Source organism: Antrostomus carolinensis, unplaced genomic scaffold, assembly GCF_000700745.2.
Source record: "Antrostomus carolinensis isolate BGI_N321 unplaced genomic scaffold, ASM70074v2 scaffold6680, whole genome shotgun sequence".
NCBI lineage: Eukaryota > Metazoa > Chordata > Aves > Caprimulgiformes > Caprimulgidae > Antrostomus > Antrostomus carolinensis.
In genome coordinates this window covers 16211-43166 of record NW_010289135.1, presented here as the reverse complement: position 1 = coordinate 43166, position 26956 = coordinate 16211, and the positions used below count along the sequence as shown (strand labels likewise).

The 26956-nt window shown below is 49.2% G+C and overlaps 1 protein-coding gene across 1 annotated transcript in view; it reads left to right on the top strand.

Moving 5' to 3' along the window:
- Positions 1-3208: 3208 nt before the first annotated feature.
- The window catches only part of LOC104525900 (ankyrin repeat and SAM domain-containing protein 1A-like), a 25571-nt gene continuing 1823 nt past the window's right edge, over positions 3209-26956 (top strand). Inside the window, 9 exon segments of the mRNA XM_029085255.1 lie at positions 3209-3412; positions 19901-19999; positions 20413-20565; positions 20723-20830; positions 23905-24069; positions 24859-24984; positions 25184-25255; positions 25675-25761; positions 26121-26258. Of these exon segments, the coding sequence (XP_028941088.1) occupies positions 3209-3412; positions 19901-19999; positions 20413-20565; positions 20723-20830; positions 23905-24069; positions 24859-24984; positions 25184-25255; positions 25675-25761; positions 26121-26258 (1152 nt within the window).

Genomic DNA, 26956 nt, shown 5'->3' with positions numbered 1-26956 from the left:
TTGCTGCTTGGACGTGGGTTTTTTTTTCTTCCAGGTGAAGCTTGGCCATGTGTCTTCAGGCCACACCAGGTCACATTAAACTGTTACCAGTTTCCATGAGCAAACGGGGTGGTAACACTTGCTGCTTGGACGTGGGTTTTTTTTCTTCCAGGTGAAGCTTGGCCGTGTGTCTTCAGGCCACACCAGGTCACGTTAAACTGTTACCAGTTTACATGAGCAAATGGGGTGATGCTTTTTGTCCAGCGTGGTCCATGGACTTATTTCTTCCTCCAAACAGACTCAAACTTTGCATTAAAGATCATTATTGAAACAATAACTTAGAAAAGGACCTTTCTGAGCCCTGGTAGTGCTCTCCCTTTCCTGTTTTCTTTGAAGCATGTTATTTGAGAAATGTCTTGCAAGAGGAACTGAATTGCTTGGCTTGCTTTTTTTTGCAACTTTTAAATACTCCGATTATTTCTAACTACACTCTAGTGACTGTTTCCCCCTCTGCCATCTGCAGACCTATTAAAGGTAGGATTCCTGAAATGAGGAGCATAAGGAGAAGGATGGAGCTGAGAATTAAGAGTCTGTTTTAATCAGAAGTTGTGATCAGGCTCTTGCTGAGGGGCACATTGACTGGGATTCATTTGCTCCCGTATTATCCTCGTAACATCTAAATGTGAAGTGTATTTTGGACTTCCTTATTTTTAGTCTAGGATGTTTTAGGGCATCTCTTCTCTTTTTCTTTTTAAAGTAAACCCTTCAATTCCCCACCCTCCAAATACAGCCCCACTTCATTTTCTTCTTGATTTGAAGTGGTTTTAAAAACAGAAAACCTGCACTTGGTGTCACTGTAGGTTTCCCCTTTAAAAGCAGAAATACATTTATGAGTGTACAAAAGGCTGAGTAGAGTAAATAATTTTAAAAAATTAAATTCAGGAGCTCAGAGGAAGGAACTGCTGTGGTTTCATTCCCCCTGCCAATACCCCAATGCTTCCAGAAATGCTGTAGTAGGCAGCAAGCAGTTTCCTCACCTCTCTCTCGATAAATTAATTCTGAGCCAGCCACAAATCACTCGGAACTGTCAAAGCAGACCTGTAGCATCAATTTTTTTTTGAAAACCCAACCCATGTAGTCCGTCATCGAGTAAATATTGAGAAGTCAGTAATTTTCACTGGAGAGTTATAGAGCTGCTGTCTCCCTCCCCTCTCCTGCAGCTTCTGCTGCGAAGGCTGCTCGCTGCTTGTAGAGTGGATGGAAAAGCTGGGAGGGGTAAGAGGATGAAGAGAAGGGAGGGACAGGCAATGAGAGAGCAGGAGACAGGACTGAGAGTGGAACGGCAAGCGTGGAGCTCGCTGCCTTCAGACAAAGCACGCCGCTGCAGCGCTCTGCAAGGACGCACGGTCGCTGGCTGAGGGGACACGGCTGCTGGCGGACCAGCAAGGATCGACTGAAGGGAAGGATGGAGACCCTGGGCGAGAGGGAGCTTCTTGCATAAATTCCAGGTTTTTTAGATGCTGCCCTTCTGCACAGGCTGTGTTAGGGGAGAGAGAGGGAAACCTTTTGTGATCTCTGCGTTTCTCGTGCTGCAGCGTGCACTAGAAAGTCTGGCCAGCTCTCTCAAACTCGCCGAGCGCGGCTCGCCTGGCAGAGGAGTTCTCCTGTGGACCAGAGCACCAGGATCCCTTACCCCAAGAATTTCCAGATGACACCGTGAGCTCTTGCCTTGTGCAGCCATTGCAGCGGGCGGGGGTGGGAAGGATGGCTTGGAAGGTACCACACAGCTTCAACTGACCTGAAGGTTCAAAGAAAGCAAACTTGCTTTTCCTGATCATCTTTTGATTTGCATTTACCCTTGAAACAGATGTGCTAAGAAGCCTGAAAAATTCTGCCTGGCTTGTATAGAAAATTTCCTGATGAAAAGGAGATCTCTGAACTTTTTTTCTCGTATATAAGGTCTCAAGCTTTTCTAGAGGAGAGTAACAAGTCACTGGACTCTCTTCCCAGGGGTGAGGGAAGGGAGAGCTTGTCTGCACAGTTTCCAGAGGGTGTTGGGAAGAATCTCATTTATCAGAGGAGGTGCCAGGGCTTGTCTTGGACTTGAGCTACTGCAGGAAGAGGAGAGAGTGTACTTGCATTTGGTTTCTTTTCCTTTTGACGTGGTTTGGAAGCAAGGAACTAAAATGCCTCTTCCTCCAGAGCTGCTCTGTGTTTGAGTGAGGGGCTCGAATGCAGCAGCTGTGCTTAGCTGAAGAAAATGAAGGAAGGGCAAATACAAGCATGCACCAAACACCTGGCAGGACTGAATTTATTGTGTGAAAACTGTACTGATTCCTCTGTCTCTCTTGCTGTCACCCAGTGCAGCAGTGTAGTTAGAGTCTCTGGTGCAGCCAGCCCGGTCCGAGCAGCGTGCTGAAATGCCTTGTGTCAGGATAGGTGGTAAAATGCCAGCGCCAGGACTCTCATGCTTGGGGTCACTCATCCCTCTGCTCCTCTTAACACCATAACGGCGAGAAAAAGCCCTTACCATGGTTTGCTTCTTTCAGGACTGCTTGGGGAAAAAAAGTATAAGCCCTTCTTTTCTTCTGCTGCAGTTTGTGTGCTTTCTTTGTCTTGCATGTCTTCCTGTGGACAGCTGCTCTAGTCTGGCTTCTGCTGCTTTTCTGCGAGTCCGTCGTGTCTGTTTTGTGTCTCAGCTGCATGAAGATGTATTTTTCTCTCTAGCTGCTTTGTGCCTCCAATGCACCCAGCCCTTTCCACCAGCCCGCTGAGCAGGGTAGCGCATCCGAAGTTACACGGACGAGAGGACCTGCACGTCTCCGTGCGTTTGTGAGCGGCTCCTCTCCGTTCCCCTCACACCTAACGACTGGCTGGGAATGCCTTGGGTGGAAGTTTGCCACCCTCCTCCCACCCCCTTCAAACCAGCCAAGGAGTGGATCCGCGTCCCCGTGGGGTTGGGCTTCATATGTTTGCCTGGCAAGGAACTCTCCTGAGCTCTGAACGCAGTGCATGTGGTGTCGTGGTCCCCGCAGCGCTTCTAAACAGTTTGCCTGGGCGAGTTGTTTCTTTTTCTGAGTGTTAACTGGGAATACAAATTAAAAACCCGGAGCCCACGGAGGCACTGGAAACTTGTTGTCCATGATCTGTGCACACGAGAAGAATTCTCTGCTGGCAGATTTGTTGTACTCTGAGCATCATTTTTTGGAGTTTCTTTCTAGTGATGACTATGATGTGGCAATGCCATCTGTCCTCCTCAGAGTGCCGCTGCTACCGCCTTAACGGCTTTTCCCTTTTCAAGCGTCTGCCGATTCCTCTCTCGTCAGGTTCACGGATGCTGGAGCAGAGCGTTGGGGAGTGGCTGGAGTCCATTGGCCTGCAGCAATATGAGAGTAAACTGCTTCTGAATGGCTTCGATGATGTCCGCTTCCTGGTAAGTTGTTGGAAGGGACCCACAAGCTCTAACAAATGTCTTGGCCAAACCTTGACTTGTTATCAATACCCCGTGTCAGCTGCAGAGCAGATCTGGATTCTGCAGCCCAACACAAGAGTCTTGGGGGTGTGTAGAAGGTTAAACAAAAGGAGGAAATGAGGGTTGTGTTGGGTCATTCATCCTCATGTTTAATTTGGGTGTTAACAGTTTTTTCACTATAATTTTTATATAAAATTTTATTTACTCTGCCCACTAAATCTTTACTGTCCAATTTACTCCAGAAATGGGAACTGAAATTCACTAGTGTTTTGAAGAAATCACTGAGCAGTCTGTGTTCTGGACTATGAAGGACGTGGTAGACCTCTTGTTGGAAGTATCCATCCTCTAAGCATGTAGGCAGGATGTTAATGAGCTTTGTTAATTGCATTGACACCGTTGACTCTGAAACCTAATGATGACAAGATGGTAATGCTTAATGTTGAGAGGATTTTTTCTAATAACCAGTGGCTAGAAACTTAAAGCTGCATGGTGTAAAAATCTGAGAATTCGTGTGGAACGATGAGCGGCAAAGACAGAAAATCTTGGTGCTGTGGGAGGGTTCTTCCTGCGTGACTTAAAGAAATGCTTTTTGAGTGTGGACTCACAAGTTTTGCAAATAAAGAATTGCTAAAATATTGATTTAAACCTTTGGAGAAGTCATTTGGGCTAATGTAATACCCTGCTTTGTGAGGAGTGGAGGCATCTCTTTGGTGTGGAGAGGTGAATACCCAGGAGGGTGTGTGTTTGACGGCTGTATCGTGAGCTGGGTGGAGGGGGTTCAAAAAACACGGCGGCCACCTCACAGTGGTGAGCAGGTGGAGAAGGATGGGAAGACTGGGTAGGGCACGGATGGAGGGGCAAGGAGCAGCCTCAGAAGGGCTACTTAAAGGCAGGATGACCTGACCAAGAGGATCAAGGTCCCTGTGAATGTCGGGGCATCTCCAAGCACCCCGAGAAGTTGAATTCTGTCTCAGCATCCAGCCATACCTCCATGGCAAGGAGCTTATCTCCTTGGGTCCTCATAGCCTGGTAGGGCCAATGCTCCCCAAGAGCTGGGTTTTACTGTGGTTTATGCTTCTTCAGTAGAAGAACTGCCAGTGACAGGCGATGGCCTCACCACACACCCTTCTGCCATGTCCTGTCCCTACAGCTGCGTGTGGCACCGTCCCTCTTCCCCGGGGAGGATTTGGGACAAGCTGCCCCTGCAGAAGCCCCAGCTGCTCTCACCAGGCTCCAGCATCACCTGCAGCCAAGTGGGACCAGGGACAACAGCTCCCACTGCTGCTCCCTGACCCTTCCTTGGGGACTCCAGCTTCCCCCAGGGTCCCACCCAGCTGGTCTCAGTCCACCCGTGGACCCTCAGCCACTGGGACCTCTGGTGCCCTCAGTTCCATGTGAGGTTTCAGCATCCCCTGCACACTGGGCTGGTCTGATTGACCTTCTGGGATGCTCTGGAGATGGTAGGATGAATTGAAATTAAATAATGCCCTGTAGATCCCTGATTGGGATCCTCTGCTGATGGATCTTTGACCTTTGTGGTATCGGTGGGCTGCTCTGACTCCAGCAGTGAGCAGATAAAAATGCCTTTACTGTGACTGGCCCTGCCTGACAAGTGTGATGATAGACCTCTCTCAGCGCAGAAGTTTAATAACGAAGGGAATTAACTTCCCACTTATCCCTAGAGAGGCAGGAGCTGGAGTCTCAGAAGCAGGAATTTTTATTGATTTATATTTTTTTGCAGTAAATAGCAACACTTAGTTGCAAACTGTCTGTTGCACAACTTCGTCATTTATAAGATGAAAGCCAAGACTCCTTGTACATGTCTCATAATGTGATTTTATGGTGTGTGTGGTAGGAGGTTTCTTTTAATATTGTTCACGGCTGGGTGTTTGTCTTCCCCATCTAAGGCTGGATAACTACTCCCAGTGTAGGAAATCAGCTTCTGCTGCTTTCGGGAGGTGGGCCACTCTCCTCGCTCATTCCTCTCAATGTTAAAAGGTTAAATAATTTAACAAAGATTTCCTGCAGACCCTGGCTCATTTCCATTTTGCTGCTTATCCCTTTTACTAGGAAGTTGACTCTGGCACCCATGACAAGACTGGCTCAAAATCCTTTCATCCCAGTCCTGGCAACTTCAAGCTAATACAGTCAGCCCAGTGTGAAAGTTTAATTATTAAGAATCTTTTTCTCCGTGGGGTTATTCTCCATCAGCTTCTGATGGGGGAGGAAAACCTTCAGATACAGTACCAGTGAGGAACTAGTGGTTAATTTGGTTTTAGCTGTGATTTTGATGTTCTCAGATGAATTATTGAAGTTGTAAATGCTAAAGCTGGTGAGTGCTGAACAGACCTGGCTGCTTGGCTCCTGGCGTGGCAGGCTGTCCATTCCTTTTCTTTTTTACATAACAATTTCTTTATTAACTACCACTTTCAATCGCTAATGAAGAATATTTCAAACTAAGTGGCATTATTTTCCTGGACTTTAAATGGTTTTTGCGAAAGGATTAGTCCCTATTAGGACCTCATTATGTTAAATATTTCAAAATCCAAAGAATGCTGGGTAATGGTTTGCAAATTACCAGATGGGCTATGAGGCTAATTAAATTTTAGTAGCAAAAATTAAGAAGTTGGGAGTCATTTTCTGTGTGAGATTTCACATGGCATTCCTCCCTGCCTGAGTGCAGAGGGGTTTTATCCGTGTGCCAAGGATGCTCCCGTGGCTGCTCCAGTCCCTGGGTGCCCATTTGTGAGCAAACAAGAAGCTCGTACGTCGGGTAGACAAGAAAATCATTGCAAGGGCAGAGTGCTGAGATGTGGAGTGATGGTACAGCTCTACAACAGGCAGCGTCCTGGAAGAGCAGCTCTTGAATGTGCTTATGAAGAATGCTCAGCCTGCAGTAGAGGGTAAATTAAAGTTGAATTAAGAAAATGGTCTAATAAAGAGCATATCCTGGAATTGCGGTGGGGACTGGCTGAAATCCGGCGTTTGCTGGCGCAGTGGAATTTGGTGCTGGTCTTCACTTGAGAAAAATAGATGTTTAAAATGTCCTGTCTCCCCAGTAGGTAGTACAGAGTTGATAAGAGACAAAAACTGGAGCCTGTCTTGTGCTTTTTCGTGCTCTTGTAGCCTGTAGTTTAGCTGGTTCTGGTTTCAGGAATTCTTAATTTCCTCTAGATTTTCAATTCTCTTGGGTTAATTTACACCCTGTATTCCAAAAGCCCTTACCCCTCAGGTAAGACAAATAATTCAAAGTATGGTAAAGTGATTTGGAAAAGTGCTCTGTAAGTATTTTGGGCTTCTTAATTAGATGCTAATCTAGGAAAGCAGAAACGTGCCTTGTTTCAAAGAATAATAATTGTGTTGTTCTCAGAAATCCAGAGATTCGTTATGAGGTGACGAGCTGTGATCTCAGGACAGGACCAGCCATCTCGCTGGTGATGCCTCTGTGTGAGCTGCATCTCCAGCAGCACCGAGGAGGAGCAGGGAGGGGACAATAATCCTGTTCCCTCTCTCGGGCTCTGCTCTGACACTGTGACAGTCAGTGACAGCAGAAAGAGACTTTGGGACCTGCAGTTTTCACAGGTTTAACTTGAAGAGGCAGAGTTGGAGATGTAAACCAGAATGTGAGGTAAAATGTGAACATTTTACAGGTTTTCCTGTAAAAAGGGAAGGTAGAAGTGTGTTTTAGCAGATAGCTGGAGTGGGCTGGGAATGTCAAGCTGAGGCTTCTCTGCTTTTGGAAATTCCAAGCATCTGGGACAAAGTTTTAGTGACTTATCACTGTGTTCTGCTCACCTTGGCCACAAGCTTGAGATCAACACTTCAGTTGTCAGCAAACTAACAATTTCTGTTGCAGTTCAGGTCTGCTTTGGTGAGAGAGTGATGGCTGTGGTCAGGACTGATGCTCCTCATGTGTGTGTCTCTGCCAGTGTTTCTCTTTTGGGGAAATTCAGGCCAAATACAAATAATACTCTCTTATGAGTGTCACTTGTAGTACCAGTTGGTTCTGAGCAATGTCAGTCAGAGCTTGTTGGGAATATTCTCATTTTTGGAACTTGCAGAGGTTTTTCAGGGCTTGTGAGTTGGTTATCAGGGAAGAACAAGTTGACACATCCGTGGTCAGGAGAAGGGAATCACAAGTGTTAACGCATAAATGCAGTGACTGTCGTCCTGCCAGGACACAGTAGGTGTGTTAGGAACTGGAGCTGGGGTGAGATGCTGCAGATGGGCTGAGTTTGCAGCTCTGGCCTCACTGATGTGTTGTTTTATTCCAGCTCTGAAAGCAGAATTTATCGATCAGTGTTTCCATGATGTCAAATTCTAGTTAAATCTGCAGAAGAAAACAAAACGCTGCGGTGTTCGATCTGGTGCACGAGAGCATCTCGGTGCTGCTGACCAGTTTCACAGTCACGTGTAAAACCAAGAACGTTTATGACTAGTTCAGATAAAGGATCTTGATCAAGTATTGACTTCAGTCAAGGGTGGGTATTGCTAGGCTGACCAGTTTCACAGTCACGTGTAAAACCAGGAACATTTATGACTAGTTAAGAATAAAGGATCTTGATCAAGTATTGACTTCGGTCAAGGGTGGGTATTGCTAACACCAGTCAGCAGGATCATTTAAACATCAATTTGACGTGACATTAAAACTTTATTTACCAATGTAAATAAAGTTTTAATGGGGAAGGACTTTTCATAAGGACAATTAATGACAAAACAAGGGGAAATGGGTTTAAACTGAAAGAGGGGAGGTTTAAATTAGATATTAGGAAGAAGTTCTTCACTGTGAGAGTGGTGAGACACTGGAACAGGTTGCCCAAGGAAGTTGTAGATGCCCCCTCCCTGGAAGTGTTGAAGGCCAGGCTGGATGAGGCTTTGAGCAACCTGGTCTAGTGGAAGGTGTCCCTGCTGCTGGCAGGGGGGTTGGAACTGGATGAGCTTTAAGGTCCCTTCCAACCCAAACCAGTCTGGGATTCTGTGATTCTATGAATGTACGTTTCTGCAGAGGGAGGTCTAAGTTTCTTTCATATTGTGTATAATCTTTTGGCTTGCTTGAGGGGGGAAAGAGGCTATAAACGATGGATTTAGGTAGATTAGTTTTCTAAAAGACTTGAGTTTTCTTTCCAAACACTAACATCTGCAAATTAGGTCACATTTCTGTGTCTGGAGAAATTCTTATATTCCCTTTAAGTTGCCTACAAGAGTTTGGTTGTGGTGTTCATGTGCAATGTGAGGAAAGAGGCTTTCCCTGATTTTCTTGCTGTGATTCTCCAGCATGAACCCCGCAGTCCAAGGGAGCAGAATCTTTTGCTCATCTTCTCCATTGCCACTGAGTGACCTTCACTGCCAGCATTGCTGGCTTGGGGCAATCAAGTTGTGACACTCAACTTCTGCTTTTAATGTGGGGTTTTAATTTGAAGAGCAGCTTGTTCAGCCAGCCAGGGATTAAAGAAAAAAAAATAATTTAAAAAAAGCAAGCTAAAATGGAGATGGTGCTTCAAATTCTCCTTCTTTGCAGCCTGCTGGAATTCTTTCATTAGAGGGGAAAGGTTTATTTGTGCGATGGGTAAATATAAGTGAATTGAAGCTGCTAGCTGAGTATTACTGGCATGGGCTGTGCTGTCCTTGACTTAGCAAAAATACAGCTTTACAAATCGAATGAAATCCTCAGCAGAGTTGCATGCCAAATGTTAACAGTCCTAATGAAGCAAGAATACCCCACCACCCAAAAGAAGCCACCCCTGCTACCTCCCACGTGGAGGAATGCAGGCCTTGCGTGGGGTGGGGTTGCAGGAGACCCATTGCCTCATCCTTCACCAGAGGAGGAAAAGAAAAGGTCAGATCCCAGAACCGTAGCAATGAGTGAGCAGTGTCATTCAGAAAATGAACTATAAATCAGCTTAATTGTCCTTGACCGGTAATGAGCTGGGGTAGCTGTAAGAGTAGGAAAAATGTCACAAGGATATAGACCAAGAGGGATTTTTCTCCTCCTAGAGCTTGGTCCCATCATGTCTCCTGTGATCACCAGTGCATCTGCAGCAAACGCTCCCTTTGGGAGATCCACAGGAAACTGGTTTTGCACCGAGGCACACAGTGCATCCCAGTGCCCCATGGCAAACACCAAGTGATCTCGAGAGAAAGGCCAGGCTGGACCCTGCTGCTCTGGGGAGAGAAGGGACGTGTCCAGTGCAGTCAGAAGGAATTGCAATAATTCCTGGTGGAATTCCCCCACAGGAGTGGGGAAGGAAATACCATTACCTGCACCCTCACTACAGTATTTTGTGATCCCACAGATCCCATAAATGTGTCTGAGATGCTTGCAAAAGCTTTTCCCCTTCCCTTGGAGGGCTGAATGTTTGCTGCTACCCCAGACAACTTTTCAGGCTGACATCTGAGAAGGGCAAACCTCACATGCTCTGGCAATTGTACCATTATTCTGTAGCTGAACTTTTCATTCAGTCCAAAGATATTTTGATTCACAAATGAGCAGGTAAAACAGAACATAAACCATTTTTTATTGCCTTTTTTTATTGTTCAAGCCTGGATTCCCATGGAGCGTGTGGAAAGCAGCTAATGCTGATTCAATGAGACAGCGTCAGAAACGGAAATCTGTTCTCCTTGTTAGTGCCCTGGGCTCCTCTGGGGTGTTTTTTGGGTTTTGGGGGTTTTTTTTAATTTTTTTAAGAATTGGGGAGAAATGGTAGAAACGTGATGGTGTTGGAAGAATGGGGTGTCCACAAATCATTTAGAGTACTGACATTAATTTGATTAAATGCAATTCAGTGCCATGTTAGATTAGCCTGCAGTGGTCTTTGTTACGGAAAAGCCTTTCTCTTCTCTGCTCTGTGTGTCTGCGCAAGCAAAGAGTTGATAAAAATGTAAAGCTGAGGTATGGGCTTGATGTTTGAGCAGAGCTGAAGTGCAGCTCAGTGAGTGTCTGCCAGGCTGGGTCCGAGGACAGTCCTCCCAGCTGCTGAGGGACATCCTGGGATGGATGAGGCTTTGAGCAACCTGGTCTAGTGGAAGGTGTCCCTGCTGCTGGCAGGGGGGTTGGGACTGGATGAGCTTGAAGGTCCCTTCCAACCCAAACCAGTCTATGATGTGCATGGAGCTGGGTCTCCTTCACCCTGTAGATCCCCATGTTTTGGGTGCTGGCTGACATCTGCACAATCCTAATTTTCACCCAATACCTGTCCTCTGGAGCACGGGGCATCTTCTGGTGTCCTCAGTGAATTGTAACTCTGCTTTGCATCATCCACTTCGTAACTCCTCAGCTTGGCTCACGGATGCTGGTCCCCTGGGCAGCAGCCAGACTTTTCACATGCTGTGAGATCGGGTGTGCCTCAGAGCTTTTTTTTTTTTAATATATTTTCATATAAAACTTGTCATTTTTTTAGTAGTCATCTGAAGAAAACTTAACTGACATATTCCAGTAGTGTTTTGCACCCAGTAATGATCTATGAAGAACAGTGACCTATCAGAGATGCCACGGAGAACATTTTACTGCTTCTACACTTGGTGAAACAAAGAGAGAACTTAGTGTGGTTGGAGAATATTTTAGTATGGATCCAGGTAATCCATAGATTATGATAGATGATGATAATAGATGATGCTTGGGGAGGTAGGCTTGGTTTCAACCTGAAGCAAGCTCTGTTCATCCAGGCAGAAGCTCTTGAGTGGTTCTGAGTTTGGTCTTCCCAAAGCCTGTGCTGCAAAACTCTGCCCAGCAGCAACATTTAGTGAGTGAACTGGAGAATTTGTGTGTGTTGAGCTGCTGTGGGTGGAATTAAATGCTGTTAATACCTAGAGGTGCTGGCAATCTGCCCGTTAACGATTGTGGATCGGATTTGGGGATCTCTTTGGCCTGGCTCTGGCTGGTTGGCAGATTTATTACTGAAATGGCTTTGGGTTATTTTTGTGACATAGAGAGGGAGTACATCAGCTGCATTACGTGGTATTTGCTGTGTATCTTTGCTGCCAACCTACTGGAAATGCGTTTTTTTTCCTTGGTCCCCAGACTGATTTTGATGCCCTGGATGAACACCCCATAAGAGTGGAGCTGGACCCTTGTGTGAGGGTTTCTGCCAAGCCTCTGACTGAGAATCGGTTCCTACAATGAAATTAAATGTTTTTGACAGTTCTCCAGTGGTTTTCAGATGCTACTTGGGTGGTTCACAAGGACTGTGCTTTGTCCACGATGGTTTTTTAGGTTTTCTCTGGAAGGGAATGGTGAGAGCAGAGACATGCAATGAAAACACATGTAGACATGGCACTTCAGGACGTGGTTTAGTGGGCATGGTGGTGTTGGGTTGACGGTTGGACTTGATGATCTTGGAGGTCTTTTCCAACCTTAATGCTTCTATGATTCTATGATCTGGGGTCTGAGAGAACTTTTTGGCTGTTCACCCACGGCTCTGACCAGGGAAATGCAGCAAAGCTGCACTGAAACTCCCCAGATGATGGAAATGGGCTTCATGGAGATCAGCGAGTTTGGAGTGGATTTTGAGGAGGAAAGTGGGTGGACCAGAACTAGCAATTTAGATGATACTTACATTTGATTCATTAGTAGCTTCAGGCCCAATAAACATTAAAAAAAACCCATTAAAGTAGCAGTTAATTTTTTTTTCTCTCAATAAAATTGCCTGAACTTGACAACCATGACCGATTCCCTCCGTTGCCATTGTCGTGCTGCCAGTTTTCATGGGGAAGAAAATGAAACAAAAATGAAGTGGCTGTGTGCTAATCTGGGATTTATTGTAGGTTTTTGTATACGAGCCCTTTCCACAATCAGTGCTCTGTGAAGAACTCGGGCTCCCTTGTCTTGCCCTCAACTAAACAAATATTTCTTTTTCCCCTAGTTTCCACTGAACTATCTCAAACTGATATCATTAATATCATTAAGGGAAGGGATGAAACCCCGTGGATCACAAAGCCAATTATAAATACATATTTGTGATCAAGTCCTGGTCCCTTGGCTCTGAAATTGGGGTGCACAGGTCCTGGCTTTGGGCTCGACAGCCTGCTCGGAGATAAATAAGCTGCTGGCACAGGTTTGTTGGAGGAGCTGAGCAGGCAGGGATGGCTGAGGAGCTCTAGGTGTGCAGTCTGTAATCAAAACTGGATTTTATGAGGTTTTAGTGCTTTTTTTTGTGTCTATAAAAGGGGGTGATGCCACGTACTATCACCAGGGGTCTTGGATGAAAAGCCTTCAAGTGCAAATCATGCAGATATACAGACAGAACACAAGCTCGTTTCTAGGATAAGATGATAAATTAGTCCATTAATGAGGCATTAGCTGCTCATGTCCTGTTGTACAAGATATATTAGCGGGGCTTTTTTCTCCATACAGCCCCTCATGCAGTCAGAGGGTCGAGGCTGGCCAGGCTCTGCGGTGGGAGCAGGGCTTGGCTGGTAGCTCCCCACACCCTGCTCAGAAGGGTTTTGAGCACACAGCTTGGAGGGGCTGGATGAGGCCAAACATGCAACTTCCAAACCCTGCAGGGAAAGAAAGAGCTTTGTCATTAACTACTGATAGATTTGGGGCCGGGGATCCCGTTGCTGGCTGCGGTGGCTTTGTCAGCTCCCAGGAATACTTTGGCTATAGCTCACCTTTCTGAATTTCATTGCCTTCCCTTCTCCTGGGGATGCTCCCCAAGGCTGTGGGGCTGTGAAGTTGGGTGGCTTTTTACAAATCTGGCAGCAGAAGCACACAGGAGCTCAAGCAGAGCCAGGCAGGGATCACCAAATCCCCTGGCTGGGCATGGAACTGAGCTGGTATCTTCTGGACTGCAGACCCTGAACTGTTTGCATTAAAGTTCCTGAAAGCTGCAGCTAGCCAGGACCAAGATGACCAAAATGAGAGTTCTTGATCCTTTTTTTTCACTTGAAAAGGGGAAATCTAAGTTTTAAGGCTAAGGAAGGCGCAACCTCTGTTTTCAGGACTTGCTGCCCAAGGAAGTTGTGGCTGCTCCTCCCTGGAAGTGTTCAAGGCCAGGTTGGATGAGGCTTTGAGCAACCTGCTCTAGTGGAAGGTGTCCCTGCTGCTGGCAGGGGGGTTGGGACTGGATGAGCTTTAAGGTCCCTTCCAATCCAAACCATTCTATGATTCATATTGTCCCTGTTTAGGCTGGGTCTGGAGTGAGCTGGATGCTTCTCCATCTCCCACATCCAGGTTTTTTGGTTACCAAAAGTAAAGCAATAGCAGTGGCAGCAAAATCCTTGACAAGATGCTAATTGTCTTGAATGTACTGAGGAGGAAAAAAGAAAAAGAGCTTTGTATGCATTAATCTTAGGAAAAATGGGATGCTTTGGCTCAGGCAGCTGAAGGCACTCTGCTAGAGATGTTTGCAGAAGTCCTTTGTAGTCTGGAAAAGCTGTGTTTGGGTTTTGCATCTGTTGCTTTTAATAGCAAAAACATTCTGGTCCCCGTCTTCCCTGCAGCCCGTCGGGGTTTAGTCACAGAGGCAGCACTTGTGTCCGCGTGAGCTTAGCGAGACAGTCGGGATTCATTGCACTGCCTCGCTGGCTGGATGAGGCTACACGTCCTATCCGAAACTTTTGCTGCCTCGAGCCCTTCCTTAGCTGGAAAGAGAGAATGGACCCAAGCCAGGCTCTGTGCGAGAAGCAGCATCTGAAAATTGGGTAGTTAAGAGCCTGCAGAGTGTCCTGCTGGAGGAGGAATGCTGGCAGATTTCAGCAGCTCTGATTCTGGCACGCTTGCCTTCAGGGTCACCTCACTAGCAGGAGAGGACACTACCTGCCTACCACGTAACCTCTGACTGGGCTGCTTTTTTTTTGCCCTTTTTTGCCTTTTTTTTTTCTTTCATGAGAAACCTGGAGCCTTGCAGGCTGTTTAATTACAGTGCAAGATGTGAAGCATGACTAGAGCAGACCCTTTCTCTAAAAGCTTGTGTTTCTGTAGGCAGATCAGCTGCACCAGGGTCCTTCGGGGCTTCCCAGGGCAGCCCAGATGAGGACATGGGTCACTGGCAGATCTCTGCCCTCCTTTGGGACAATACAGAGGGGGTTCAAAGGTTTCCCCTCATAGTCATGTGTATTTGTGCCTTTCCACGGAGGGAGCTCTGTTGAGCTCTGAGGAAGCTGAAGGCTGGGTTGGGGGACGAAAGCCCCTCGGGACTCTCTGGCAGCCAGTCTCTTACCAGTTTGAACCTGTGGAGTGGAATTCACCTTGCCCAGTTTCAGATCTCTGATCATTCAGGCTCTTTGGATTGCCAGTGGGAGTGGAGGAGGACTCATCAAGGTGATGTATTTCACCCCAGTAAAGATGCACTGGAGAAATAGCCCCTTCCTCACCCTGACACACGTGTGTGCAGCTGAAGCTTAGGGGGGAATTGTGCTCCTGTGTCCATTGCAAAAAAAATTCCAGCCTCTGCTTCCTGGTGGATTCTTTTTTAGGGATCATCCCAGCAATTCTGGGAATAAAAAAAAAATCACCAGAGGTTTTTCTAGCAAGACTGATTAACGTGTGTGCGTGGTGCTGTACTGAAGTCTGGATTAACACGAGGATGTGTGTTCTAGGAACAAAACCTGAACAAGCCAACTGCAGCGCAGGGAATGCTGCAAGCTCATTCCTGATGGAAACCAGGAGAAAAGGGTGAGGAGTTGGGATGAACTAGGCTTTGGGATGTCCCCTGCTCCCCTGGTGTGGATGAGCTCTGACCTGGGCGCTGCCCTGAGCTGCATTTGCTCTGCTCAACCCACAGCCAGGAGAAATGCACGAGGTAAAAAGCGCTTGTCGCAACAAATAAAGCCTGAAATACGTCTTTGGAAAGTCTTTTTGATTCTAATTGGCATTTCTGAGGCTGTTGCTGGAGGAATGCAGAGGACCAGGCTAAGAGCAGAGCGAGTCCCTGGGAGCTTTCCTCTCCCTCTCCTCCAGCTTTTGCTGCATCCATCCTCAGAGGACCCGGAGAGGGGCTGACCACGAGTCAGGCTGCCAGGATTGCTCTGCAGCCTCCAGCGGGGCACTTGGGAGGTGGCATCTTTAGACCTGGTTGCTAACCTGTGTCACTCACCACCAAAGGGGACCTTTGTTTTCCCCCCCAAAAAAACCCTAAAACAACTAAAAAAAAAAACCCCAAGAAAAAAAAAAAGTTGGCAAAAACCTGCATTGGGGATAGTGTTTAAAAATCAAAACCAAACTCCCCAAAAGCCCCTCACCAACCCTGGCAGCAGTTTTTCCTGAAATTTTGCAGCCCTGCATCACAACCATCTCCCTTTGACCGGCCCTTTGTCACCAAGAGGCTTTGTTCCATCTGGGTGATGAATGCTGTGTTCCCTCTCCCTCCCCGAGCTGCTGGGTGTGGATGTGTCTGCTGTCACCCCCTCCTCGGTACAGCAAAGAAACGGCTCTTGCCTGGTTCAGGGACAGACCTGAGACCATTGAGGAGCCCAGAGCCTGGCGTGAGCTGGCAGTGTGGAGGTTGGGAAGGATGGGGATGGTGGTGAGAAGCGAGGGAGATGTGGTGGGAGAGGCAGGGAAGGATGAAAGCCGCGACAGACCCCGGCTGGGTCTCTGCCTGGGAACCCTCCTTGCTCAGGGAGCTTTTTGTTCTGAGTGATTAGTTGCTGGTTGAGCAGAGAGGTGGTTTTGTTGGGCACTAACCAACAAACCTGCGGCGATTCCTGTGCCGGAGGAGTGTGGCTCAGAGGCAGGTGGCAGCGGTGGCCCCAGCTGGAGCATCTCTTGCCCCTTGGCTTTAGTCTGAAGAGCATGTTAAGTGCAAACAGGTTTAAAGTCTGGTTGGAGTAGCTCATCTGTTCGCTTGGCGAAGGTTAAAAGATCTCCAGTGTGTTTGCATTTAATTATCTATTTTAGTGGCAGGTTTTTTTATATATTTTTTTTTCCTAGGAGATGAAATCTGGTTGGGTTTAAAGGACATTTCTCCAAGCAGAGCCTGATGCACAATAGACTGTAATGATTTATTTGGAGCTGCTATGCTTTGTCTATCCTTGTTAAGTACCCTGAGAATACGGACTGGCACTGAGGGAATTTAATGTGACACATAAAAATAAGGAGTGTTGGAGAAAGCTGTAGGCTTCACAGTATTTAACTAGCTTGGATCCTTGCTACATAACAAGCAATTTTCCTTGAATTTAAGATGACAAAAATGAGAGAACACCTATTGCCTTGCCTTGGGACTGGCACTGCCTGTGTCAGTGTCAAATAAGCAGCCTGGGAGAGCCTGAGCTGCCAGCCCTGCGCTGCTAGTTTGGGAGAGTGGCTGTGCTAAAGTGGATTAGCACCAAAAAAGCTCAACATTGGAAAATAAACATGAATAAAAATGTAAACAGGATCAGTAAGCTTGTTTAAATTTTATACCTGAAAATGGCACGTGGCTGTTGTCACAACTCATTTGGCTGCGAACCAAGGAGGGTGTAAAGAGGTGGGTGTTGAGCTCTTCTCCCAGGTAACAAGTGATGGAACAAGAGGAAATGGCCTCAAGTTGCACCAGGGGAGGTTTAGGTTGGATTTGAGGAAAAACTTCTTCACCCAAAGGGTTCTCAGGCATTGGAACAGGCTGCCTAGGGAGGTGGCGGAGTCACCATCCCTGCTGGGATTTAACAGATGGGTAGATGAGGTGCTCAGGGACATGGTTTAGAGGTGGAATTGGCAGTGTTGGGTTTATGGTTGGACTCGATAATCTTAAAGGTCTTTTCCAATCACTGTGATTCTGTTCTTGGTGTCCTGGTTGGTGTGTGAAGGGTTTGCTGTGAGCTGTGCCCTTGCTAGCATCCTCCTTGAGCCCCGATGCAGCTCTGGACCCGGCTCTTCACAGAAAATTAAGCACCAGAGCACCAGGATGGGCAGGTTGGGGGAGCAGAGCAGGTCGAGGTGTCAGGAACTGCAGGTTTCAGATACCCAAGATGTGACATTAACCTGCTGCAAGGATGTCAGTGAGTCAGTCCTTCCTGTGCTTCAGTGATGCTTTGCTCTCCAGCCTTACAGGAGAAATCCCATCACTTACTCGATCCCTCTTCTGAGCATTTAAAAAAGCCCATTAAAAGCCATCTCCCCCTAGGAGATGAATTCCTTGCACATGTGCTGCCTCCAAAGGACCTTCTAGCAACCCTGGCAGCAGAGCTGTAGCACACAAAAACGCTGATGCCAGGTAAGGTGCATGTCAGGGGAGTTCAGCTGCCTTTAATCCTTTCCCTCTTCCCCTGAGCTGAGCACTCGATCTCCTGCTGTTACAGGAATGCACGTTGAATGTGGCTCTTTGGCTTAAAATTTGTGAGCAAGAAAGGGGAGGGATGTTTTCCCTTCGTTTTGGTGGGATGCTGCTGCTAACAAGCCTGTGTGATCACTGCCTGGGACAGTGGCAGCCTCTCCACTTCACCCACGTAGCAGGTTTGCTCTCAGAGAATCACAGAATGGTGGGGTTGGAATGGACCTCAGGAGATCATCCAGTCCAACCCCCCTGCCAAAGCAGGTTCACCTCCAGCAGGTTGCACAGGTGGGTTTGAACATCTCCAGAGATGGAGACTCCACACCCTCTCTGGGCAGCCTGTCCCAGGGCTCTGACACCCTCACAGTAAAGAAGTTTTTCCTCATGTTTAAGCAGAACCTCCTGTGTTCCAGTTTGTGCCCATTGCCCCTTGTCCTGTCACTGGGCACCACTGAAGAGAGTCTGGATGCATCTTCTTGACACCCTTTAGATATTGATCAGCATTGATAAGGTCCCCTCTCAGCCTTCTCCAGGCTGAACAGCCCCAGCTCTCTCAGCCTCTCCTCATAAGAAAGATGCTCAAGGCCTCTCAATCATCTCTGTAGCCTCCACTGGCCTCTCTGTCAATGCAGCGGAGCCTGTTGCTGCTCTTGCACTAAATGGACACCTCAGAGCCTTCAACCAAGAAAAAGTGCAGTTGCTCACCACCTGCTGACCAATGCCCAGCCTGTGCCAGCCAGCGATCCCCGAGCCAAGACAGTCCCAAAACCCAAACCCTGGAAGAGCGAGAGCCCGAGCAATCCCGGAGAGAATCCCCTGTCTTCCAGTCAACCCTGGTCGATATACTGACATGACATGATTGATCTGGAATATCCCATTGGCACATCTAAATGCCAGTTTGGGGTTTTGCTAATTACTGCACTTCTCCCTCCCAGTCCTAATGCAGCTGTGAACCCACCAGCCTTGAGCTGATTAATAACATCAGTACTTTTATCAGTGTTCTTCTCATACCAAGCTTTACACTGAAACTAAAACACAGCTATTCTAACTACTGAGAAGAAAGTTATCCCAGCAAAACCTCAGGACAAGGGGGCAGAGGGAAAGGCTGTTCCTCCTCCTCCTCTGCCCTTGCAGGAGGCAGCATCGTCCCCGTGGGGATGTGTTCAGGCAGGTCAGCTGCTCAGAGAGCACTTCACTGCTTCCACGTTGAGCTGTTGCATTTAAAGCAGGTGGTCCTGAGCAAAATGTACGTGCTGAAATACTGCTGAAAGCGCGGGGTGGGAGGAATACACAGCATTTGCTGCCCTTTAAAGAGGCTACTTGGTGATCTTCCTTTGTCTTTGTCTCCTGAAGCCCTGACCGTTCAGCCCGCTGTTCCCGCATGCCCTTGCAGCAGTGAATTGCCCGACAGCCAATTTTAATTAGGTTTCTTTTATAAAACCAAAATGTGGAACAGCAAAGTGCTGTCAGCTCAGACCTTCAGCTGTGACTCTCTTGGGAGCAGCGGGAGGAAGGTCCAGGGAGGGGAGGGGAGTCCAGGCTGGAGCTGAAGCTGTCAAACAGCAGCGTGGGCTCTTCCAGCCATGGGGAGACGTGCCCGGGCGTCCTGCTGAGCTCTCCCCAGGTACGAGGGCTGTGGGCAGGGAAGGAGGTTGTGATGGAGGTTCTTCAGATGGGGGTGAAGTCAGCACACTCTGCATGCATCAGCTTTCACTCTGTGCAGGGAAGTAGGGTAGAAAATGAGCTTTAACGGAGTGGTGTGTGGCCACCAGAGCTTCTCTGCCTGGGGGACAGAGGATAAATCTGACCTTTGCCAAGTCACCTGCTCTCGTGGAAAGAAACTGAGATTTCTCGGCAGCCCTGGAGGCTGAGCTGAGCTGGATGCCCCTTCTCCAGCACTGTGTGGGGCTGGGGGATTACTTGGGCAGTGTAAGGGGCGATGTTACGCAGCAATTAAAGCGTCTGTGCGTCAGACAGGGAGGTTGCTGTGAGCAATGGTCTGAAATCCAGCGGCTGGAATAGATGCTGCAGGAGGGAGGGGATGGCAGTGCCCTGTCCCAGCAGTGCCCCTCTTGGTGCCCGAGGTCAGTACATGGGGTAGAGCTGTGATGTTTAGGAGCCTTCCTCCTCCTCGTCCTCCTGCCCTGGGGATGTGCTGGGAGGTGAGGTCAGGAGGATGCTGTTGCATTGTCTCTGTTCCCACAGCTCATGTGGCTTCTGTTGCCCTCTGCTCCCATGTCCTTCCTTCCTGTCCCCACAGGGCTGTAATGTCATGGAAGACCAGGACCTTCGGGACATCGGGATCGCTGACCCCCAGCACCGTCGGAAGCTCCTCCAGGCTGCTCGCTCCCTCCCAAAGGTCAGCGCTGACGTCCCTCGTGTGAAGCAGGGACAGGGCATCTCCCAGCATGGCTGTGAACAAAGAAGCTGAAGCTGCCAGTCCCTGTGACTTCATCCAGGTCCCTGTGACCCACGGGGGGATCGCAGGGGCTGTGGGAAGGGGTTTGGGAATAGCAGGGAGGAGGAGGAGGAGTATATTGCTCCACCAAGCAATGCGGATGGGATGACTCTGTGGTGGGGAGAGGGTGGCTGCTCCTCCTGCCAGTTTTGATCCCACGTGCATTCCCTGTTTATACAGTGATTTTTTATTTTTTTTTACTTTAAAGCTGCTGGAGGAGATGATGATGGCCTTTAAACTGATTTTGACTGATGCTGTATGCTTTGGTATCCCAGACCCCTGTGGCTTTTAACCCTTTTCTTGTGCTTTTCCAGTTGAAACCCCTGGGCTGTGATGGGAACAGCCAGCCTTCGGTTCCTGCATGGCTCGACTCTTTGGGGCTGCAGGATTATATTCAGTCCTTCCTCTCGAGTGGCTACAGCTCTATTGACACTGTGAAAAACCTCTGGGAGCTTGAAATAGTCAATGTGAGTATTGCCTTTCTCCTGGCCGTGGCAGTGAGGTCCTGCCCACGCTCCCTGCAGGGCTGTGACTTCAGGGAGTCGAGTTAAATGGGAACAGAGCTGCTGGAAGAGGAGCCAAGGGCAGGAAAACCTACAGTGACCATCATCTCTCTCTGTGCAGGTGTTGAAAGTGAATCTGCTCGGCCATCGGAAGCGGATCATCGCCTCCCTGGCAGACAGACCTTACGAGGAGCCACCGGCAAAGCCGCCGCGGTTCTCGCAGCTGAGAGTGAGTCGCTGTCTGTGTTCCCTGCCTGGCTGGTGTGTCTGTCTGAGCGCGCTCAGCAGTGGCCGAGGTGCTTTTATTCTGCCCTGGCTCTCCTTCCCCTTCCTCCCTTTCTTTCAAAGAACTAAACCCAGGTCTGTCAGGAATAATTGTCCCCTTTCTGATGAGCAGCTGTTACCTCTGGGGGACTCAGGGATGTGGGATGTGTAGAGGATGTTTACTGAGAGCTCAGGTCCTGGATGTGTGTCCAGGCTTCGAGAAGGAGGCACATTCAGCCTTACTCTGCTGCTTTCATGTGCAGGAAATTCAACCTAGCAAAATCAATAAAAAGGGGGAAAAAAATCCTTACAATGTCAATATTTAAGTTAAAACTCCTTCGAAGGCAAGTATTGAGAGTAATAAGTGTAGAGGGATCTTTGAAAATGGCATTGCTTTTTAAAATAAGGAAAGGGCAAAACCGAAATGGCTTGTTTCTTATGAAAACACATTGATTTGACCTGGACACTTGGGTTACTCCTGGTTCTCAGGTACTTGGTGGTTTGGGAAGAAAGTTCTTGAAGTGTTGAGACAACTACACATCTGGCTGTGCGGAGGAGGGAGTGTTTTGTGTTCATCAGTTCCCAGGGATGTACCTTGGCTGCTGCTGGAGATGGTGCAGAGCCCAATACTCCCACTCCAAGTGTGGTCAAGCAGAACTTGGGAAGTGCAGCAGCCAGGCTGGCTCTGACTTGGCCAGAGCACCTGGAGCTCTTGGCCAAGAATAAACAAAAATAATCACAGATTTGATGTTGTGATGTACGAATTCTCCTATGGCTGGGCCCCACAACAGCAAACATCACTGGATGTTTGGGCAGACGTGCTCTAGCTGAAGTGGTGGATGAGTTTACCAACTCTTGGCTTTCTTCTTTGTGGGTCAGACTCCACCTTCCTTGTGCAGAACCAAGCTGAAGTGTGTGAACACATCAGTACTGGGAGAAATCTTAATGTGGCCAGTTGGATCCATTCAGCTTTTCATCTTAACTCCAGCGACCCAAGCAGCAAATACTCACACAAGCATGACCCTGCTATTGACATGAGTGGGGGAAGATAATATTCAGCCCTTGCAGGTCAGATTCTGGATGCCGGCCCCATGGGAAGTGTCAGGCAGCTCCTTCAGATCAAAGAGCTTCCGTGCAAGCTGGGTGCCTGCACTGAACAGGTAGCAGGGTGCTACTCCCACCTCTGTGCCCTGCACTGGAGGGGAGGACTGAGCTGATGTTCTTCCCCTGGTTTCCTGGCCAGACATCAGGCAGCGTTCCTGCAGGCAGGAGTGTGACATGGCTCAGCTGGTGAGATGGGATGCAGCTGGGACCTCTGTTTTGATTGCGCCCTTTGGGAGTCTGTGATCTGTCTCCCTGGGCTGGCTGGGCTTCTCTAGAGCTCTTGCTGCCAAATAGCACTCGATGTGATTTGTGGATGTTGATTTTTTTTTTTGCTGTGAGTGTGGCAGCCTTTGGATGTCAGGCCCTTCGTTATCAGGGTTGGCTGGGAGGGGAGTCATTGTCTTCACTGTTCTTCCTGAAAACCGACGTTTGAGAGCTGAGTTTGGCAAAACCCGTTGAGCTTGCGGTGAACCTGTGAGCAAGAGTGTCGTGCTGCTTCCTCCCAGTGTTTGCAAATCAGCTTCCTGGAGCAGGAATTGGGAGTGATTGGAGTTTCCTCATCCCAAACATCTGGTCCTTGCCCTGCTGCAGAACTCTTCCCTCTTGCCTTGGATTCCCGAGGCTTTTCAACCAGAATGGTCTTAGCTGAAGTGAGTTGGGCTGCTCACGCTGGGTTTTTTAGGAACTGGGGTTCAGGTGTAAAAAAAGAGAAGGTTCACACTGGTGCTGCACAGGGTGCCAGGTACAAACCCTGCACCTTTGCCCCGCTGCTCAACCACCCCTTTTTCAGGCATCAAAAGCTGGGACAGGCAGCAGCCAGCTGAGGATCTGCTCTTCTCTGACACATCCTCTTGAGATGGATGAGACTGCAGGCAGGGTTGTTGAGGGATGGAAGAGGAGTCCTTTGGTGCAGCAGCATCAACTGATTGATATGCTGGACGGGGATGAGCCTGTGGAAGAGAATGGGCCATTTGCAGCATTTCCTGGTGCTACAGCTGGTGCGATCCAGCGCCTGGCTCGGGCGTGGGGAGCGGAAGGACGTCAATGGCAAATTAAACAAGTCCATTGAATGGGACTAATCCGTGTTGCAGCTGTGAGCTTCCCGCGGTGTCTGCCGGGCCGGTTGGCACGTACAGGCAGCGGATCTTGCCTGCAGTAAGAGCCAGGCTGTCAGGCATCTGGGCTGATCTCTCGCTGGGCAACCAGGGCTTTTCTCCTGGGGTGGCTGCTCGTCAGCAGCTTTGAGCACTTTGCTCAGTGCTTTAGCGGAGCCTGTTCCTCTATAAACACCCTGCCCACAGCTCAGCGTGTCTCCTGCCCTCCTGGGATGAGCTTTTCCTGGAGAAAAGGAGGCTGAGGGGAGACCTTCTTGCACTCTACAACTCCCTGAAAGGAGGGTGGAGAGAGGTGGGGGTGGGTCTGTTCGACCAAGGGACAGGACAAGAGGAAATGGGCTCCAGTTGTGGCCAGGGCAGTTGAGATGGGATGTGAGGAAGAATTTCTTTGCTGAAAGGGTTCTGAGGCATTGGAAGGGGTTGCCCAGGGCAGTGGTGGAGTCCCCATCCCTGGAGGGAGTGAAGAGTCGTGTAGACACAGTGCTGAGGGACATGGGTTAGTACTTGTCAGTGTTGGGTTCATGGTTGGACTCAATGAGCTTAAAGGGCTTTTCCAACCGAGGCAATTCTGGGATTCTGTGAGCTCATGGGAGGTGTGCTCAGCAGAAGGGGCTGCATCCCTGTCTGAAATCATCCTGGAGCAAATCACGGGTCTGATGTGGAAAATAAATGGTGGGATGGATGCCCCTGAGGCAGGAGGAGGAGCTGACCCTGTTAACTCTGCTCATTGCAGAGTGTCAGACACTAAAAGGGGAGCGCGGGGTGGGCACGGCCACAGCACAGGCTGACCAGGGTGGTTTGTGGTGTCTCTTTGTTTCAGTGCCAGGACTTGATGTCCCAGACATCATCGCCCCTGAGCCAGAACGATTCCTGCACAGGCAGATCTGCCGATCTCCTGCTGCCCTCCGGGGACACTGGGAAGAGGCAACACGACCGTGGGACTGAGGTTGCTCCCTACTCCAGAGCTGAGCGCTACAAAGCACAGGTCAGTGGGTGCTTCTGTGTGTCCTGGGGGGGTCCCTCTGCTCAGTTCAGTGCAGACCCTCCCATCTCTGGAGCCAGTGAGGAGTTAGGATGATGCAGGGAGAGCCAGAGAGCCGGTCAGGCACAGCTTCCCTTGAAGCTTTCCTTCCACAGCTTTACCTCTCCTATGAGAAAGGCTGAGAGAGTTGGAGTTGTCCAGCCTGGAGAAGAGAAGGCTCCAGGGAGACCTTATTGCACCTTTCAAGACTTGAAGGGGCCTATGAGAAAGCTGGGGACAAACTTATTAGCAGGGCCTGTAGCGCTAGGACGAGGGGTGATGGTTTTAAACTAAAAGAGGGAGATTTAGACTGGATGTGAGGAAGAAAATTTTTACTATGAGGGTGGTGAAACCCTGGCCCAGGTTGCCCAGAGGTGGTAGAAGCCCCATATCTGGAAACATTCAAGGTCAGGTTGGACGGGGCTCTGAGCAACGTGCTCTGGTTGAAGATGTCCCTGTCACTGCAGGGGGTTGGACTAGAGACCCTGAAAGGTCCCTTCAACCCAAACCAGTCTGTGGGATTCCCTCAAGCACTAGAGCCAGCAGCTCATTTATGCCTCAATCTCACCTTGAAAACACGTGACTCACACTTCCATGAGCACTGACACCTCCAGCTGCTGCCTCCTCCCAACCCCTGTGGCATTTGGCCATTGTGAACCTCAATTGCATCAACCCAAAGAACCCTCCTGGGATCTGTGTTTCAATCCAGATTTTCCCTGTCGTGGCTTCACGTCCATGTTTCTTCCCTTCCAGGAGGACCGTCGGGAGTCAAAGCTGACCCTGCGCCCCCCCAGCTTGGCTGCCCCATATGCCCCAGTCCAAAACTGGCAGCACCAGCCAGAGAAGCTCATCTTCGAGTCCTGCGGGTACGAGGCCAACGTAAGTGGCTTTTGGCTTGTGGAGGTGGCGAGGATGAGGAGGTTTCTGGGGTCAGGTTGTTGTGTGTGGAGTTGTCACACTTCCTCCTCCTTCTCCTTCTCCCTGGGTGACCTGTCCCTCTCCAGCCAGGGCTGTGGGTCCGTGGCACTGCCTCGGGGTTGGCAGGTTGACTGTTAACATCTCTCCCTCTTCCAAACAGTACTTGGGCTCCATGTTGATCAAAGACCTTCGAGGGACAGAGTCTACGCAGGACGCCTGTGCCAAGATGAGGGTACGGAGGCCACGGGGACAGGGGGGATTCACTCACAACCGGTGCTGGGTGATGTGGAGAGGGGAATGGGGGGGTGTCAGTGAAGCTTTGGTTCCCCAAACCCTGCAGAGTGTCCCTGGGCAGAGCAGAGGCCCAGAGCACCTGACGGGCTGTGCTGCTGGTGAGCTGCCCCTCCCCAGTGCTTTTCCCCATGGTTGGAAGGTCTGTGTGCTGGGAGAAGGGAAGTTCTCACTGGGGAAAGGGGTAACGGGTTTGCTTCAGATCCTCCTCCCTTCCCCTCTGCTCCTAGCAGGAGCAGGATTTCCTCCTCCTAGTCCAAGACCCCCAAGACCTGTCTTTGTGAGGTGGTGGGCTGGGGAGGTGCTGAGGAAGGGAACATTTATTCACAACTGGTCACTTCCATGTTTTAATTTCTGAAGAAATCCACAGAGCATATGAAGAAGATCCCGACCATAATACTGTCCATCACGTACAAAGGAGTGAAGTTCATTGATGCCTCTAACAAGGTGAGCTTCAGGTGCCTTGAAAGTGGTGTCTGGAGGGACAAGACCTGCCTGGGGGGCTGCAGGTCATATCTAGTGGCTCCAGAAGCCACGGCTGATCTGGAGGAGCCCAGAAGAGCTCCAAGGTGTGGTGATGGTTATCTGAAAGCCAAGGCTTGGCAGACTGGCTGCTCATGGACCATGTTGCCATTTATTCCTGCCATGGGAGGGAGCTGGGACTGGTCTGACTGGGAGACCCCCCCTCCCCACCAGTACCTGTTTTGCTCCCAGCTCCCAGCACATGCTTGCTGTGACCACTGTTTGCCGGGTGCATTTGCCATCCCCAGAAGGGTGACGGGTGCTTGTGGTTGGCTCTCTGGCAGAATGTCATTGCTGAGCACGAGATCCGGAACATCTCCTGTGCTGCTCAGGACCCTGAGGATCTCTGCACGTTTGCCTACATCACCAAGGACCTGCAGACCAGCCACCACTACTGCCACGTCTTCAGCACCGTGGATGTGGTGAGTGGGTTATCACATCTCATCTCTCAGCACACTGCAGTCCTTTGCAGTCGCTTATTTCATCGCTCAGCTTTATTGGTGACTCATAGAACAGGGGCTGATCTGGTCCTGTCTAGGGCTCTTTCACCTGTTTCTGTCCTAAAATACTCCTTTTGGAGCTCTGGCTCAAAATGTTTTTACTTTGGAGCTCTGTTGACAAAGAGAATATTTGTCTGGCTTTGTTACTCCAGTCTCCAGTGCTGAATACAGCAAGGCAGGAGTTTTTTTTCCCTCCTGGGGAATATACCGTGACCAGAACCCTCGTGCACTCTCAATTATGCTGAGTGTAACGTGCTGATTTACCAGCCTTTTAATTCACCGAGTGTGGAAGCGGAACTTGCTTTTATTCTTGGGCAGAATCAGCTGTACAGGACGTTTGGGCTTTTTCTCTTTCCAATGCAAAACGCTGCTAAACTGCGATGCTTCCGGGGCTGTATCGGGCTCGCAGGTGGTCCCACCAGCCAGGGCTGTGTGAGTGTGGAGGTGGCCTGGTGCCAGCTCCCCTGCGGGGCAGGAGCTCAGCAGCTTTGACAGGGATGCGGCAGGATGTGACCTGCTAAGAGAAAGGTGACAGGCTCTGCCGAGGTCTGTGTGTCATAGAATCCCAGACTGGTTTGGGTTGGAAGGGACCTTCAAGCTCATCCAGTCCCAACCCCCCT